Genomic DNA, 19150 nt, shown 5'->3' with positions numbered 1-19150 from the left:
ATAAAGACTCAAACTAAATCTAAAATAGGTGACAAAATGAACACTGCCCTTGTCCTATCTCTGTAGACCTACATTGTGTACAGAGATACACTTTGAGACCCCAAAATATAAACGCAACACGCAACAATTTCAAAGATTTTACTGAGTTACAGTTCATATAAGGAAATAAGTCAATTGAAATATATAAATTAGGCCCTAATCTATGGATTTCACTTGACTGGGAATATAGATATGCATCTGAACAGTTCATACTAACCTTTAACTTAACTTCCATCATACTCATAATAGCTTCCACTCCCCTCACAGATACCTTTAAAAAAATGTAGGGCCGTGGATCAGAAAACCAGTCAGTATCTGGTGTGACCACCATTTGCCTCATGCAGTGTGACACATCTCCTTCGCATAGAGTTGATCAGACTGTTGATTGTGGCCTCTGGAATGTTGTCCCACTCCTCTTCAATGGCTGTGCGAACTTGCTGGATATTGGCGGGAACTGGAACACGCTGTCGTTCCAGAGCATCCCAAACGTGCTCAATCAGTGACATATCTGGTGAGTATGCAGGCCATGGAAGAACTGGGCCATTTTCAGCTTCCAGGAATTGTGTACAGATCCTTGCAACATGGGGCCGTGATTTATCTTGCTGAAACATGAGGTGATGGCGGCGGATGAATGGCATGACAATGGGCCTCAGGATCTCGTCATGGTATCTCTGTGCATTAAAATTGCCATCGATAAAATGCAATTGTGTTCATTTTTCGTAGCTTATGCCTGCCCATACCATAACCCCACCACCACCATGGGGCACTCTGTTCACAACATTGACATCAGCAAACTGCTCGCACACACAATGCCATACACTCTGTCTGCCATCTGCCCAGTAGGGTTGAAACCGGGATTCATCCGTGAAGAGCACACTTCTCCAGTGTACCAGTGGCCATCGAAGGTGAGCATTTGCCCACTGAAGTCGGGTTAAGACCCTGGTGAGGACGACGAGCACACAGATGAGCTTCCCTGAGATGTTTTTTTGTACAGAAATTCTTCAGTTGTGCAAACCCACAGTTTCAGTCAATTGATAATAAATTCATTAGGCCCTAATCTATGAATTTCACAAGACTGGGCAGCGACATAGGCCCACCCACTGGTGAGCCAGGCCCAGCCAATCAGAATGAACTTTTCCCCACACAATGGCTTTATTACAGACAGACATACTCCTCAACACCACCCCTCAAACGATCCCACAGGTAAAGAAAACGGATGTGGAGGTCCTGGGCTGGCGTGGTTATAAGTGGTCTGAGGTTGTGAGGCCGGTTGGACATGCTGCCAAATTCTTTAAAAAGACGTTGGAGGCGGCTTATGGTAGAGAAATGAACATTCAATTCTCTGGCAACAGCTCTGGTGGACATTCCTGCAGTCAGCCTGCCAATTGTAAGCTCCCTGAAAACTTGAGACATCTGTGGCATTGTGTTCTGTGACTAAACTGCACATTTTAGAGTGGTCTTTTATTGTCCCCAGTACAAGGTGCACCTGTGTTGATTAATCAGCTTTTTTTATATGCCACACCTGGATGGATTATCTTGGCAAAGGAGAAATGCTCACTAACAGGGATGTAAACAAATTTCCGCACAAAATCTGAGAGAAATAAGCTTTTGTGGGTATATTTAAAAAAAAATCTGTTATTTTTTATTTCAGCTCCTGAAACATGGGACCAACACTACATGTTGCATTAATATTTGTGATCAGTGTAATAAAGTACTTTTTTTTTTAAATGCATCAAATTATCTATGTTTTCCCCTCTATGCGTTTGCAATGAAATGCACAGTTTTACTGCACTAGAGTGCTTCAAAAATCGATCAACTTCGCTTGTCATTGCAGGACGACTCTTATTTTGAAAAAAAGATCCGCCTTTTGGCAACCATTTTGTGAGCTGCTGCAGACAGATTGGTCATGTGAAGGAAATGTTTTCAGTCGAATGGATGTGAAGTCGGAGTCTGTCTTTTTTCTCGTGACTTTATGCAGAGAAATAACGGTCCGCTACCTCCCTAATCTACAATTCAACAGACTAGGGATAAACATCTCATCTGGTTCACTTCGCCTGAATCTATAGGTAATTTTCTATACTGTTTTCACAGGTTCCGATTTCTGAGAGATATTATTGAACTAATATTTCTACCACAAACTCTGCAAACGAGTGTCCACAATGAATCAGGTGAGTTAGATGCATGTAAAATATATATTTTTTAAAACCCGTCGGCGGGTAACACGTTTCCCGGAGCTTCACCAGGTTGTGACACACTTTATTTAATTTAGAGCACAGTTTAATGTATTGTTTAAATAATTTCGCATTACTAAGTATTGTTGACATCGTTTCATATCTCGTTGCCCTCCCGAACGGTAATAATGGCCGTGAATTGCTGAATGGATGATTGCTAAAGTAGGCCGCAGCAAAGCCTCGGATTTTCCTGAACGAGCTACTAACTGGAGAGCCGGGCATATTTGTCTGCTCCTTTGACACAGTTTCGGTTAACTTGGTCGGCAGAATGTCCGAATCAAGGTTCTTCATCTCTTTTTTTCTTCTCTTCATAACAGTGAAAGAAGCGTTATAATCGCTGTAAACGCGACTTGACATAAGAGGGCCGCATTCAACTAACAATCTATCGTCAGCAAGCTAGCACAGCTGCTAATTGACGTAAACGGTCATATTTCTGTTATTTAAGACCTCAGTCTAGTCAACAACCTGACTTCCATTCCCGAATACAAAATCTGACTCTTCACTGTTCCACAAATCGCTGAAATGTCCGTTAAAAGAGACACTCGCTCTAAAAGTGACCCTCCCAAAGGAGCCCCCAAGTAAAGCCCCAGGCTTGCCTGGGCGAGAAACCCCGCCAAGCAACACGCCAGGTCGGGAGGAGGACAGCGATGGCCAGTACGCCGCCCTTTAGTTTGAGGAAGTTCAGGCTCAAAAGAGACGTCATTTATATGATCAACTTACATTTTATTTATTTAGCAGACGCTCTTATCTTACAGGAGCAATTAGGGTTAAGTGCCTTGCTCAAGGGCACATCGATAGATGTGCCTTGCTCAAGTGCCTTGCTCGGGGATTAGAACCAGCGACCTTTCGGTTACTGGCACAAGGCTCTTAACCGCTAAGCTACCTGCCGCCCCACTCTCCGAGAGAATGCCAAGAGTGTGCAAAGCTGTCAAGGCAAAGGGTGGCTATTTGAAGAATCTCAAATATAAAATATATTTTCATTTGTTTAACACTTTTTTGGGGGGGTTACTACATGATTCCATATGTGTTATTTCATAGTTTTGAGGGTGGGGGGGGTTGGTGTACCTTGCCGTTTTAATATGGGCTTGTTGTCGGATGAAAGTTTTGTCAACTTTTGGACTGCTCAGATTTATGTTTTTATAGCTACTAACGACACCCCCGACGTTTCAGCATCTGTTCTGTGGGAGACTTTTAAGGCCTACATTAGAGGTCAAATCATGCCACTAGTTTTGAAAGGAAAAAGTCTCTCTGAACTGACAATTCGTTTTTTCGCAGTTAGAATATATTTTACGCGACCTCGCCATCCCCAAATGTGTGCAGGGATCGACTGTCTTTACAAGCTGAATTTGATCCCTTGTCAACAGGCCAAATTGAGGAACTGCTGCTTAAGTCGCGACATGACATCACTATGAAGATGGTGACAAAGGAAAATAAATTGCTTTCTCATCAGCTTCGCCAGTCTTCCTCTGCTAAATAAATATTGCTAAATTCAAACGCCTACAGATGCAACAATAGATCCTCAGCTAATCAATAACCAGTTGAAGGACTTCTATGCCTCTTTATACACTTCCGGAACAGTCCGCTGACCCCTCGGCTCTTGATACAACTTTTTAACACTCTTAACTGTCCCAACAATTGATTCAGTCTCCCAAGCTTCAATTGGAGGAACCTATCACCATGGAAGAGATTGCTTTTTGACATCGCCATTCAGCCCCTCGCTACTGCATTTAGATCCAACCCACATATAACGGGAGTGTTCAGAGGCATCATAGATCCGACCCACTTATAACGGGAGAGTTCAGAGGCATCATAGATCCGACCCACGTCTAACGGGAGAGTTCAGAGGCATCATAGATCCGACCCACGTATAACGGGAGAGTTCAGAGGAATCATAGATCAGACCCACGTATAACGGGAGAGTTCAGAGGCATCATAGATCCGACCCACGTATAACGGGAGAGTTCAGAGGCGACATCGAACAAAGGGTCTCACTTTATGCGGATGACTTGCTTCTCTATATCTCAAACCCCGATGTACCCTTACCCATTGGGCGATCTGTTCTTAATGCATTTGGCCCAGTCTCTGGTTACAAATTAAATCTGAAAAACGTGCGCTTTTCCCTTTAAATGCTGCAGCTCGTAACTACCCATTACACACATTGCCTTTTCAGAGTAGTTCTCAACAAATTTACATACTTGGTGGTACATGTCACGGACAAGTTTGATAACCTTTTTTAAGGCTAATTTTACTCCTCTCAATCTGGTGGAGAAAGATTTCCCTTCACAGAACAGCGCAAACTGGCTCTAACCAGAATAGAAAGAGGAGTGGGAGGCCCCGGTGCACAACTGAGCAAGAGGACAAATACATTAGTGTCTAGTTTGCCTCACAGGTCCTCAACTGGCAGCTTCATTAAATAGTACCCGCAAAACACCAGTCTCAACGTCAACAGGGAAGAGGCGACTCCGGGATGCTGACCTTCTAGGCAGAGTTGCAAAGAAACAGCCATATCTCAGACTGCCCATCTTTCTTTTTATTGGCCAGTCTGAGATATGGCTTTTCAAATTGGTTCCCACTGGTGCTGTAATGGAAAACCCTAGACTATACTATAGTGGGACATCAGGAACAACTCAGAGAAACGGTTTTCTGGACAAAGGTTTAATAGTTGAAGACCCATTTTAGATCATTATTTAGTTGTTTTACCCTCTAGACCATTTTATTGTGGAGTTTTACTCTCAATGTACCAATATGACAACACCCTCTACTCTCTTTTTGGGTTAACAGGAAACATCTGTCTCATCCTCCCTCCAACCCTCCTCCCCCTTACCCCTCCCAGAGTCCCTGGGTCGTACCTCTCCCGGTAGCCCCTTACTGCTGGGTCTGAAGAGGGTGTCTGTGCGGCTGGTCGACTGCAGGAAATCACTGGAGATAAGTGGGTTTATGCTCTTACATACATTTATTTTGGGACACTCCCCGTATGTCATTAATTACCACTAAATACAATCTGTTTAAATAGAATCGTTACAAGCACTCCTACACCCTTGGATACATTGACATTGAAGATTTAATAGGATTTTACATTGAAGATTGAAATGCTTAAATTCGGTTACAAGACTGTGAAAATCTGGCTTCGATATGGAGAAGGAACCATAACTGTCTGTCTTTGCTTCACAGGGGACAGTCCTAACCGTCACTCTCTCAGTAGAAGCTTGTCATCTTGGAAGGCTAAACAACATCTTGATGCTGAGGAGGCAGAGAAAAGTCTCCCCAGATCAGAACACCTCAAGAAACAACAGCAGAGACCCACAAGGAAGAAATCTCACTGCTGCTCTGACTGTGGTAAGAGTTACACCTCTTCAGCAGACCTTAAAAGACACCAGAGAATTCATACTGGAGATAAACCTTATAGCTGTGATCAATGTGGGAAGAGATTCATTCAGAGATTAAATCTGAAGGCACACCAGATCATACACTCAGTAGAAAAACCTCACTGCTGCTCCCAGTGCGGAGCGAGCCTCTGCTCTGCCAGTGCACTGGAAGGACACATGCGTATCCACACTGGAGAAAAACCGTACCAGTGCTCAGAATGTGGGCAGAGATTTAGATACTCCAGTGGGTTACGGATACATGAGAGAATAAAACACACTGGTGAAAAACCCCACTGCTGCTCTGACTGCGGGAAGAGATTTGTTACTTCACAAAGCTTAAAAGCTCACCAGCGGACTCACAGTGGAGAGAGACCGTTCCACTGCTCTGAGTGTGGGAAGAGTTTCAAAGAAGCCTCAACACTGTTTGAACACAAACGAATACACACAGGAGAGAAGCCTCACCACTGTGAGCAGTGCGGGGGAAGCTTTTCCTCTGCTAAGTCACTCAGAATACATCAGAGGATTCACACAGAGGAGAAACCTTACCAATGCACTGACTGTGGGAAAAGCTTTCGACAGTCGTCTGCTTTAAGATGTCACCAGCTTAGACATACCGGAGAGAAGCCCCACCAATGTACTGAGTGTGGGAAGAGGTTTGCTGTTAAGAGTGGACTCTGGCGACATAACATAGTGCACACTGGAGAGAAACTCTACCAATGCCCCAAGTGTGGCAAGAAGCTAGGATCATCTCATTCTCTAGAGCAGCATAAGCGAACACACACTGGACAGAAACCCTTCCACTGTTCCCACTGTAAGTTGAGCTTTGGCACTAGTTCAGCCCAGTACAAACACCAGAGAATTCACACAGGAGAGAAACCACACAGCTGCAATGTTTGCCAGAGGAGTTTTGGACGGTCAGATCACCTGAAAAATCATATGCAAATTCACACAGGAGAAAAGCCATACCACTGCTCTAAGTGTGAGCGGAGTTTCTCTAACAACAGATCTCTGAAAGAACATGAGGTCAGACACACAGAAGATAAACCTCACTGCTGCTCCCAGTGCGGTGCTAGTCTGTCCTCTGCCAGGGCACTGGAAAGTCATATGCGGATTCACACTGGAGAGAAACCGTATGAGTGCTCTGAATGTGGGCAGAAGTTTGCACATAGAACCAATCTTGGGATACACCGAAGAATACACACAGGAGAGAAACCCTATCACTGCTCTGACTGCAAGAAGAGCTTTTCAAGACTTGCCTCTTTAAAGGATCACAAGTTCACACATTCAGAGAAGAAGATGTACCACTGCTCTCAGTGTGAGTCGAGCTGCACAACGCAAGGCGCATTGAAGAAACACCAGCTTATACACACTGGAGAGAAGCCTTACCATTGCTCCCACTGCGACAAGAGCTTCCTTCGGCAATGTTCTCTCAATGAACATGAGCGTCTTCACAAGGGAGAGAAACCATACTCTTGCTCAGACTGTGGGAACAACTTTGCTGCAATGACAACCTTGCGAATTCACCAGCGAAGACACACAGGAGAGAGGCCATACCACTGCCCTTTCCCTGACTGTGGGAAAAGTTTTGCCCAGCCCTTCGCCTTTACAATACACAAGAGAAGGCACACAGGAGAGAAGCCGCACCACTGTGATCAGTGTGGGAAGAGTTTTGTCACGTCAGGTGATTTGCGAACTCACTCCAAAAACAATCATTAAACCTGAACGAGTGTGGACTCAGTTTTTCAAGATCCGATTCCTTAAGGAATCACCAGAGAATCCACACATTAAAGAGGCCGTACAGCTGCTCAGAGTGTGAAAAGAGATTCACTCAGGCCGGGGGTGTGATGAATGTGGGAAGAGATTCACTAAGTCAGGAACCATTGGCTTCACACAAGAGAATACACACCTGAGAGAAACCGTACCACTGCGCTGACTGTGGGAAATGCTTTACCACCTCAAGGGAACTGATTTATACACCAGAGAACACACACAGGAGCGATGCCTAATGGCTGTGCTCACCTGACAAGAGAACACACACTGATAAATATTTTAAGCCTGCATCTAATTTGTAAATGATGGAACACCTATAGAAACATTTATAGAATGATCATCAAGGGACACATGAACGCTTCTAGGTTGCACCGGACAATGGCCACAACACGATGCTGAATGCACAATACTTGAAAATTAAAAGAGGGTTTCACTCAGTGTTGTGGATTTGACCAAAACGTTTATCTATTTACTGTGTTGTCTTGCAGTATTACTTAACATCCTTGTTCCAAACATAATGGATGATTTGTAGGGATTTTTTTAAAACACAAGGCTCCTTTGTCATGCAGGCCAGTAATGTGGAGTCAATGCAATGCAACGACAGACCTGTAGCACTCACCTCGGTCAAAACACCTTTCAGACTCTTTATCCCTTATGGATGATTTTCTATATATGGATGATTTTCTAGTACACATGTTGTAGAATTAAACACCTATATGCCTTAAATGCTTATGGATTGAGAACCAGTGGAAGGGTTAAAACAGAGCAGAGACATTTATTTTAGTGCAAACGCTGTGCTTTTGATAACTCCCTGCAGCTGGTCTGGGTATGTCAATGACATGTGATGGAGATACAACTCCTGGTGAAGGCTGTGTGGAGATTGGAGTAACAATGGAACTAGTGTTATCGTTTGTTTGTGCTTATGACCTGACACATAGCCACATGCACATAATCTCAAGGGTCCTGGGAGGATGCTTTTTGGGATTGGCTTAAATGTATGTGGTTGAGAATGGGTTATGGCCATGACATGTTTAAACCATGTTTAAGTATTAATTGATATGTTTTATGTGTTATGAAATGATAAATGTAAAACAGAATGAACATGATTGATACTCCAGATATATGTCTGGATAGTGAATATAGTCAATACAGAGTGTGATTGTTCTTTAACGTACATATGTATATAATTTTTTGAGTCACGCCACTAATAAGAGACAGAAGCCCCACTTAGAGAAATGCACGTAGCCTCGTGAGTAGCCAACATGTGATACTGAGCATTGAAGATGGGTCATGGCTGGGTCTTCCAGCATGACAACGTCCCCGAAACACACAGCCAGGGCAACTAAGGAGTGGCTCTGTAAGAAGCATCTCAAGGTCCTGGAGTGGCCTAGCCAGTCTCCAGACCTGAACCCAATAGAAAATCTTTGGAGGGAGCTGAAAGTCCGTATTGCCCAGCGACAGCCCCGAAAGCTGAATGATCTGGAGAAGGTCTGTATGGAGGAGTGGGCCAAAATCCCTGCTGCAGAGTGTGCAAACCTGGTCAAGAACTACAGGGAACATATGATCTCTGTAATTGCAAACAAAGGTTTCTGTATCAAATATTAAGTTCTGCTTTTCTGATGTATCAAATACTTATGTCATGCAATAAAATGCAAATTGATTACTTAAAAATCATACAATGTGATTTTCTGGATTTTTGTTTTAGATTCCGTCTCTCACAGTTGAAGTGTACCTATGATAAAAATTACAGACCTCTACATGCTTTGTAAGTAGGAAAACCTGCAAAATCGGCAGTGTATCAAATACTTGTTCTCCCCACTGTATATGCCTTAAATGCTTATGGATTGAGAACCAGTTGAAGGGTTAAAACAGAGCAGAGACATTTCTTTAGTGCAAATGCTGTGCTTTTGATAACTCCCTGCAGCTGGTCTGGGTATGTCAAGGACATGTGATGGAGATACAACTCCTGGTGGCGGCTGTGTGGAGATTGGAGTAACAATGGAACTAGTGTTATCATTTGTTTGTGCTTATGACCTGACACATAGCCACATGCACATAATCTCAAGGGTCCTGGGAGGATGCTTTTTGGGATTGGCTTAAATGTATGTGGTTGAGAATGGGTTATGGCCATGACATGTTTAAACCATGTTTAAGTATTAATTGATATGTTTTATAATGTGTTATGAAATGATAAAGGTAAAACAGAATGAACATGATTGATACTTTGTACTCCAGATGCATGCCTGGATAGTGAATATAGTCAATACAGAGTGTGATTGTTCTTTAACTTACGTATGTATATAATTTTTTGAGTCACGCCACTAATAAGAGACAGAAGCCCCACTTACATTTACATTTAACATTTTAATCATTTAGCAGACGCGCTTATCCAGAGCGACTTACAGCTAGTGAGTGCATACATCATTTTTATTTATTTATTATTATTATTTTTTAAATCATACTGGCCCCCCGTGGGAAACGAACCCACAACCCTGGCGTTGCAAACGCCATGCTCTACCAACTGAGCTACATCCCTGCCGGCCATTCCCTCCCCTACCCTGGACGACGCTGGGCCAATTGTGCGCCACCCCATGGGTCTCCCGGTCGCGGCCGGCTTCGACAGACCCCACATAGAGAAATGCACGTAGCCCTCGTGAGTAGCCAACATGTGATACTGAAAGATGTTATTCATTCACATAGAGAGGAGTAACTTATGCATGATGTATAAGCATGACTATGCATTTGTGTCTGTATAAAAGGAGAGCTCCGGTTCAGGGCAAGCAGTGGTTCCATGGAGCTGTCACTGGTGAACACATGAGTTCCAAGACCAGTAACTGCTGATGGCCAATCAGGGGAATTAGAAACATCTGTTGGAAAATGGAAACCATGCTATCTAGCTAGCTCCCTATCAAAGTTGTCAGGTGAATGTCTTAACTTATTGATTTAACTTCCAAATAAAAAAAAATCATACTGGCCCCGCGTGGGAATCGAACCCACAACCCTGGCGTTGCAAACGCCATGCTCTACCAACTGAGCTACATCCCTGCCGGCCATTCCCTCCCTTACCCTGGACGACGCTTGGCCAATTGTGCGCCGCCCCACGGGTCTCCCGGTCGCGGCCGGCTACGACAGAGCCTGGATTTGAACCAGGATCTCTAGTGGCACAGCTAGCACTGCGATGCAGTGCCTTAGACCACTGCGCCATTAATTGGTTAATGTTGCATAGGCTTACGTTTTTTAAAGTCATGTTTAAAAAAAATAAAAAATCTGAGCGGTGGATCTCACATTTTGACTCAGAAAATTTTACTCAGAAAGTGATCTTGACTCAGAAAAGGTTGGTGACCACTGTACTAAGGAAATTACCTTGATAACAGCATTTTCGGAAGTTAAATGCAACAACAACAAAAAATGATCTTTATGGTTTTTGAACACTGTAATTTGTTTGTGAACATGACAGCGGTACTTTTAGATTATGGTTGACGCAGCATTTTTGTTGTTGCAATTAGCCAATCAGCGTTTTCTCAACGAGTTCAAAGCAGCGAATGCTCATTACTACTTCACGAATGGGAATTACCACCTTCCCACTTGGATATGAACACAGCGTCAGTCCCAGTTTATGCCCAGCAACATAGTTTGTTTATACTGCATTTTATACAAGGCAGATTGTTTCCTTGCTGAGAAATATATAGAATGCCAGTTTCAGTGAGAAGTATGGCAACGCCGAGGTAACTAGGTAACAGCTGACTCCGGTTTTCTAAAAGCCAAACCTCCCCATTAGGGTATGAAAACTGCCCTGACCCTGGTTTTCTAAAAGCCAAACCTGCCCATTAGGGTATAAAAAAAACTGCCCTCAGCTGGACGTTGTTGTGGAAATTCTAACTAAGAAAGGGGGAGACTGTAATTTCTACAAAACAATTGATCTTTATTTAATAAGAATTGCAATAATGAAGCTGGTCAGTCATGCACTCTTGAGGTGTACGGCTGAGAGCTCAAACGACACAAGGAGTACAGAAGCCTTATATAGTCAAACTGTCTTATGCAAGCGTGTACAAAACACGTGATCTTGGCGTGTGTATGTGTGCGGAGGACGAGACGAAACTGGGGGTAAAAAGGTACCGAATTTGGTCGTCAGTAGCAACTGCTGGTTATTCTAGTGTTCTAGTGAGGACAATGTGTGTGTGTCAAGGCAACAGAAAATCCCTCAGAAATGGCAGCCCAAATAACTGCTTCACAGAGTTCAAGTAACAGACACATCTCAACATCAACTGTTCAGAGTGGACTGTGTGAATCAGGCATTCATGGTTCGAATTGCTGCAAAGAAACCACTACTAAAGGACACCAATAATAAGAAGAGACCTGCTTGGGCCAAGAAACACGAGCAATGGAGATTAGACTGTTGGAAATGTGTCCTTTGGTCTGATGAGTCCAAATTGGAGATTTTTGGTTCCAACCGCTGTGTCTTTGTGAGACGCGGTGTGGGTGAATGGATGATCTCTGCATGTGTATTTCTCACCGTAAAGCATGGAGGAGGAGGTATTATGGTGTGGGGGTGCTTTGCTGGTGACACTGTCTGTGATTTATTTAGAATTCAAGGCACACATAACCAGCATGGCTACCACAGCATTCTGCAGCGATACACCATCCCATCTGGTTTGGGCTTAGTGGGACTATAATTTGTTTTTCAACAGGACAATGACCCAACACACCTCCAGGCTGTGTAAGGGCTATTTTACCAAGAAGGAGAGTGATGGAGTGCTGCATCAGATGACCTGGCCTCCACAATCCCCCGACCTCAACCCAGTTGAGATGGTTTGGGATGAGTCGGACCGCAGAGTGAAGGAAAAGCAGCCACCAAGTGCTCAGCATATGTGGGAACTCCTTCAAGACTGTTGGAAAAGCATTCCAGGTGACTACCTCATGAAGCTGGTTGTGAGAATACCAAGAGTGTGCAAAGCTGTCATCAAGGCAAAGGGTGGCTGAATTTGAAGATTCTCAAATATAAAATATACTTTGATTTGTTTAACACTTTTTTGTTTACTACATGATTCCATATGTGTTATTTCATAGTTTTGATGTCTTCACTATTTTTCTACAATGTAGAAAATAGTAACAAATAAAGAAAAACCCTTGAATGAGTAGGTGTGTCCAAACTTTTGACTGGTACTGTACATAAGCATGAACCTTTCGCCCAGCAACAGGCTCTAACCAGGACAACAGCTTTATCGCTTGTGCGTAGGATACAACACTTTGTTTTCAGTAGATTAAGAGGAACCAGTTTGTTCCCTTCTGACTAAACAGGAACCCCCATACGTGGCGTCTGTCAGCTCTAGGCTGGGCACCCAGAACATCATGGGGACATACCTCCCTAGTTAGGTTCTTATGCTACACAGCTCTAGGCTGGGGAGGTAGGCTGGGCGCCCAGAACATCATGGGGACATACCTCCCTAGTTAGGTACTTATGCTACACACACACAAATAACAAGTTAAAAAAACAGGCCTATGCTAAATGCACAATTCTCTCATATGATCTGGTTTCTTTAACAATCTTAAACGGAATGCCTGAGCAACTAGGCAAAGAGCTTGTAGTACACAAGCACCAGTAGGGTTTAACAGAAGTCGCCCCCCACAACGTGTTATAGTGGGTGGAGTTATCAGTATTGGATGGGTGAACACAAAGTACACTATATATGCAAAAGTATGTGGACACCCCTTCAAATTAGTGGATTCGGCTATTTCAGCCACACCCCGTTGCTGACAGGTGTATAAAATCGAGCACACGGCCATGCAATCTCCATAGACAAACATTGGCAGTAGAATGGCCCGTACTGAAGAGCTCAGTGACTTTCAACGTGGCACCGTCATAGGATGCCACCTTTCCAACAAGTCAGTTTGTCGAATTTCTGCCCTGCCAGAGCTGCCCCGGTCAACTGTAAGTGCTGTTACTGTGAAGTGGAAACGTCTAGGAGCAACAATGGCTCAGCCGCGAAGTGGTAGGCCACACAAGCTCACAGAACGGGACCGCCGAGTGCTGAAGCGCGTAAAGATCATCTGTCCTCGGTTGTAACACTCACTACCGAGTTCCAAACTGCCTCTGGAAGCAACGTCAGCACATTAACTGTTTGTCGGGAGCTTCATGAAATGGGTTTCCATGGCCGAGTAGCTGCACACAAGCCTAAGATCACCATGCACAATGCCAAGCGTCGGCTGGAGTGGTGTAAAGCTCACCGCCATTGGACAGTGGAAACGTGTTCTCTGGAGTGATGAATCACGCTTCACCATCTGGCAGTCCGACGGACGAATCTGGGTTTAGCGGATGCCATGAGAACACTATCTGCCCCAATGCATAGTTCCAACTGTAAAGTTTGGTGGAGGAGGAATAATGGTCTGGGGTTGTTTTTCATGGTTCGGGCTAGGCCCCTTAGTTCCAGTGAAGGGAAATCTTAACGCTACAGCATACAGTGACATTCTAGATGATTCTGTGCTTCCAACTTTGTGGCAACAGTTTGGGGAAGGCCTTTTCCTGTTTCAGCATGACAATGCCCCCATGCACAAAGCGAGGTCCATACAGAAATGGTTTGTCGAGATCGGTGTGGAAGAATTTGACAGGCCTGCACAGAGCCCTGACCTCAACCCCATCGAACACCTTTGTGATGAATTGGATCGCCGACTGCAAGCCAGGCCTAAATCGCCCAACATCAGTGTCCAACCTCACTAAAGCTCTTGTGGCTGAATGGAAGCAAGTCCCCACAGCAATGTTCCAACATCTAGTGGAAAAGCCTTCCCAGAAGAGTGGAGGCTGTTATAGCAGCAAAGGGGGGGGGACCAACTCCATATTAAAGCCCATGATTTTGGAGTGAGGTGTTCGACCAGCAGGTGTCCACATACTTTTGGAAAGTAGTTTTGTTGTTGTTTAGCTTAGCTTTGTACATCACCACGTTACTATGACGATGTTATACGCTGAAGTTGTTAATATTACGGGCTATTAATACCTTTATGTCATTTCTATGTGTAACACTGGGCTATTGATGTTGTCAAATTGTATAGCGTCATTGTGTGGCGTCAGGCAGCATGTTTACACTCTGCTGTTGATAGTACTGTTAGCTCCTATCCTAGTGGTTATTCCTGTACTACTCTACCTGGTTATTAGATAGTACTGTTAGCTCTCATCCTAGTGGTTATTCCTGTCCTCCTCTACCTGGTTATTAGATAGTATTGTTAGCTCTCATCCTATTGGTTATTCCTGTACTACTCTACCTGGTTATTAGATAGTACTGTTAGCTCTCATCCTAGTGGTTATTCCTGTCCTCCTCTACCTGGTTATTAGATAGTATTGTTAGCTCTCATCCTAGTGGTTATTCCTGTCCTCCTCTACCTGGTTATTAGATAGTATTGTTAGCTCTCATCCTAGTGGTTATTCCTGTCCTCCTCTACCTGGTTATTAGATAGTATTGTTAGCTCTCATCCTATTGGTTATTCCTGTACTACTCTACCTGGTTATTAGATAGTACTGTTAGCTCTCATCCTAGTGGTTATTCCTGTCCTCCTCTACCTGGTTATTAGATAGTATTGTTAGCTCTCATCCTAGTGGTTATTCCTGTCCTCCTCTACCTGGTTATTAGATAGTATTGTTAGCTCTCATCCTAGTGGTTATTCCTGTCCTCCTCTACCTGGTTATTAGATAGTATTGTTAGCTCTCATCCTATTGGTTATTCCTGTCCTCCTCTACCTGGTTATTAGATAGTATTGTTAGCTCTCATCCTAGTGGTTATTCCTGTCCTCCTCTACCTGGTTATTAGATACAGTCCATACTGTGCTATTGCAGGTCTGTTCCGTTGGGGCTCCCGAGTGGCGCAGCGGTCTGAGGCGCTGCATCACGGTGCTAGGGGCGTCACTACAGACCCCCCTTGGTTCGATTCCCGGGCTGTATCACAACCCGGCCGTGATCTGGAGTCCCATAGGGCGGCGCGCAATTGGCCCAGTGTCGTCCGGGTGTGGCCGGGGTAGGCCGTCATTCTAAATAAGAATTTGTTATTAACTGACTTGCCTAGTTCAATAAAATAAAATAAAACTGCACTGTTGTATTCCATTTGATATGCGTACATTCATCCCCATGTTCATAATCTCTCTGTTCCTGTTACAGAACCATCCCCATGTTCATTATCTCTCTGTTTCTGTCCATTACAGAACCATCCCCATGTTCATTATCTCTCTGTTCCTGTTACAGAACCATCCCCATGTTCATTATCTCTCTGTTTCTGTTACAGAACCATCCCCATGTTCATCATCTCTGTTTCTGTTACAGAACCATCCCCATGTTCATCATCTCTGTTTCTGTTACAGAACCATCCCCATGTTCATTATCTCTCTGTTTCTGTTACAGAACCATCCCCATGTTCATTATCTCTCTGTTTCTGTTACAGAACCATCCCCATGTTCATTATCTCTCTGTTTCTGTTACAGAACCATCCCCATGTTCATTATCTCTCTGTTTCTGTTACAGAACCATCCCCAAGTTCATAGTCTCTCTGTTTCTGTTACAGAACCATCCCCTTGTTCATTATCTCTCTGTTTCTGTCAAATACAGAACCATCCCCAAGTTCATTATCTCTCTGTTTCTGTCCATTACAGAACCATCCCCAAGTTCATTATCTCTCTGTTTCTGTCCATTACAGAACCATCCCCAAGTTCATTATCTCTCTGTTTCTGTCCATTACAGAACCATCCCCAAGTTCATTATCTCTCTGTTTCTGTCCATTACAGAACCATCCCCAAGTTCATTATCTCTCTGTTTCTGTCCATTACAGAACCTTCCCCAAGTTCATTATCTCTCTGTTTCTGTCCATTACAGAACCATCCCCAAGTTCATTATCTCTCTGTTTCTGTCCATTACAGAACCATCCCCACGTTCATTATCTCTCTGTTTCTGTCCATTACAGAACCATCCCCAAGTTCATTATCTCTCTGTTTCTGTCCATTACAGAACCATCCCCAAGTTCATTATCTCTCTGTTTCTGTCCATTACAGAACCATCCCCAAGTTCATTATCTCTCTGTTTCTGTCCATTACAGAACCATCCCCAAGTTCATTATCTCTCTGTTTCTGTCCATTACAGAACCATCCCCAAGTTCATTATCTCTCTGTTTCTGTCCATTACAGAACCATCCCCAAGTTCATTATCTCTCTGTTTCTGTTACAGAACCATCCCCATATTCATTATCTCTCTGTTTCTGTCCATTACAGAACCATCCCCATGTTCATTATCTCTCTGTTTCTGTTACAGAACCATATTAGAATTAGGTAACATGTTTACACCAATTTAGCATGTGAAAAAGATTTTCCACAACTGTTTGCTGGAAGCCAGTTTAGAAGCCAGTTTGTTCTGTAAGGGCGAATAATCTAAATTCCCAAGACTCCCATCACTAGGTCCTACTAGCCGTATTCCTTTCTGTAGTCTGTCTGTTAACTGTCAATGATTCAGATTTGATCTGCAATGTGAAGAAAAACTAAACAAAATGTACAACACATTCTTCACAAAGTGCTGGGAAAATGACTTTAAAAGCCTAATTGTAAGCTGTCCAGCGTGCTTCACTACAATTCGAATCTCAGCCATAGTCTATACGTCTTGAGATTTTTAAAACACACATTTATTTTTATAAGCTTTAAGCAAGTTGATTTCATGTGGCATAAACAAAAACAATCTCACATTTTTAGCTTAGTACTTTAACTTAGAACATAGCTTCTCAATTCTCTCATGTGATTTCAGGGCCGCTAACCGGGGAAATGTCATTGAACAATGAGAGCAGTGGAAAATCTTCTGTCTGGTGTGTGTTCTCTCATGTGATTTCAGGTGTCCTTCCCAGTTAAAACTCTTTCCACATTGAGAGCAGTGGTAAGGCTTCTCTCCTGTATGTGAAGATTTTTCTCCTGTGTGTGACGGCTTCTCTTCTGTATGTGAAGGTTTTTCTCCTGTGTGTATTCTTTGATGATGTTTCAGGCTCTGTAACCAGGTAAACAACTTTCCACACTGGGAGCATTGGTGAGGCTTTTCTCCTATATGTGTTCTGTCATGTTCCTTCAGGTCCCCTGATTGGGTAAAACTCTGTCCACAGTTGAGGCATCGGTAGAGGTTTTTTCCTGTATGTATTCTCTCATGTTCTTTCAGGTTCGCTAAGCAGGTAAAATTATTTCCGCAGTGGGAGCAGTGGTAAAGCTTTTCTCCAGTGTTTGTTCTCTGATGTAATTTTAGTTGACCTGACCGGGTAAAACACTTTCCACACAGGGAGCATTGGTAAGGCTTTTCTCCCGTGTGTATTCTCTCATGTCTTTTCAGGCTCCATAGCCATCTAAAACTCTTTCCACAACTGGAGCAGTGGTGTGGTCTCGCTGGCTTGGACGTCTCTGGCTCTGGTTCCTCTGAGTCTGGTCTCTCTCCTGCCAAAGACAAACAGAGTTTATTTAAACCGAGCGACCTGAATGAAACCTCCACATGATAAAACGGTCTTCCTGTGAGGTTCAATCCAGACTAGATCCCTCAATAACCTGAGGTCAGTTTTCAGAACATTCCATCATGTAAAAATATCTTGATGAGATTTTAAAAAAAACGAATGATGTTGTACAGCTTCAAATCGAATCTTGCTCTCATAAAATGCAATTAATTTAATCTGAGCAGAGCTCTATAATAATAGATACAAATAACTTTCTGTCAATTTCATAGGTTTAATTTGATCCATAGTTAATAACATTTTGTGTTTAAGAAACGTGACAAATACATTTTGATTTGTTGGTGGCCCACTCTTTGATGGTATAGACATTTTACAGCACGGCTCTCCAACCCTGTTCCTGGAGAGCCACCGTCCTGTAGGTTTTCACTCCAACCTTAATCTAGCACATCTGATTGTAATAATTAGCTGGTTGATAAACTGAACCAGGTTAGTTACAACTGGGGCTGAAGTAGCTGTAATTAGCTGGTTGATCAGCTGAATCAGGTTAGTTACAACTGGGGCTGAAGTAGCTCTAATTAGCTGGTTGATCAGCTGAACCAGGTTAGTTACAACTGGGGCTGAAGTAGCTCTAATTAGCTGGTTGATCAGCTGAACCAGGTTAGTTACAACTGGGGCTGAAGTAGCTGTAATTAGCTGGTTGGTCAGCTGAACCAGGTTAGTTACAACTGGGGCTGAAGTAGCTGTAATTAGCTGGTTGATCAGCTGTCAGGTTAGTTACAACTGGGGCTGAAGTAGCTGTAATTAGCTGGTTGATCAGCTGTCAGGTTAGTTACAACTGGGGCTGAAGTAGCTGTAATTAGCTGGTTGATCAGCTGAACCAGGTTAGTTACAACTGGGGCTGAAGTAGCTGTAATTAGCTGGTTGATCAGCTGTCAGGTTAGTTACAACTGGGGCTGAAGTAGCTGTAATTAGCTGGTTGATCAGCTGAATCAGGTTAGTTACAACTGGGGCTGAAGTAGCTGTAATTAGCTGGTTGATCAGCTGTCAGGTTAGTTACAACTGGGGCTGAAGTAGCTGTAATTAGCTGGTTGATCAGCTGTCAGGTTAGTTACAACTGGGGCTGAAGTAGCTGTAATTAGCTGGTTGATCAGCTGAATCAGGTTAGTTACAACTGGGGCTGAAGTAGCTGTAATTAGCTGGTTGATCAGCTGAACCAGGTTAGTTACAACTGGGGCTGAAGTAGCTGTAATTAGCTGGTTGATCAGCTGAATCAGGTTAGTTACAACTGGGGCTGAAGTAGCTG

General features: G+C 43.5%; 1 protein-coding gene across 1 annotated transcript in view; it reads left to right on the top strand.

Annotated features, from left to right (window-relative positions):
• Positions 1–1943: 1943 nt before the first annotated feature.
• Positions 1944–19150, top strand: part of LOC121557044 (zinc finger protein 271-like) — a 145116-nt gene continuing 127909 nt past the window's right edge. Inside the window, exons 1-4 of the mRNA XM_045213094.1 lie at positions 1944–2027; positions 2131–2207; positions 5052–5199; positions 5442–7306. Coding sequence (XP_045069029.1) covers positions 2199–2207; positions 5052–5199; positions 5442–7306 — 2022 coding nt within the window. The 5' untranslated portion in view covers positions 1944–2027; positions 2131–2198. The remainder of the gene's footprint in view (positions 2028–2130; positions 2208–5051; positions 5200–5441; positions 7307–19150) is intronic.

This window comes from Coregonus clupeaformis, unplaced genomic scaffold (genome assembly GCF_020615455.1).
Source record: "Coregonus clupeaformis isolate EN_2021a unplaced genomic scaffold, ASM2061545v1 scaf0078, whole genome shotgun sequence".
NCBI classification, from domain to species: Eukaryota; Metazoa; Chordata; class Actinopteri; order Salmoniformes; family Salmonidae; genus Coregonus; species Coregonus clupeaformis.
This window is presented reverse-complemented; position numbering and strand designations above follow the sequence as displayed.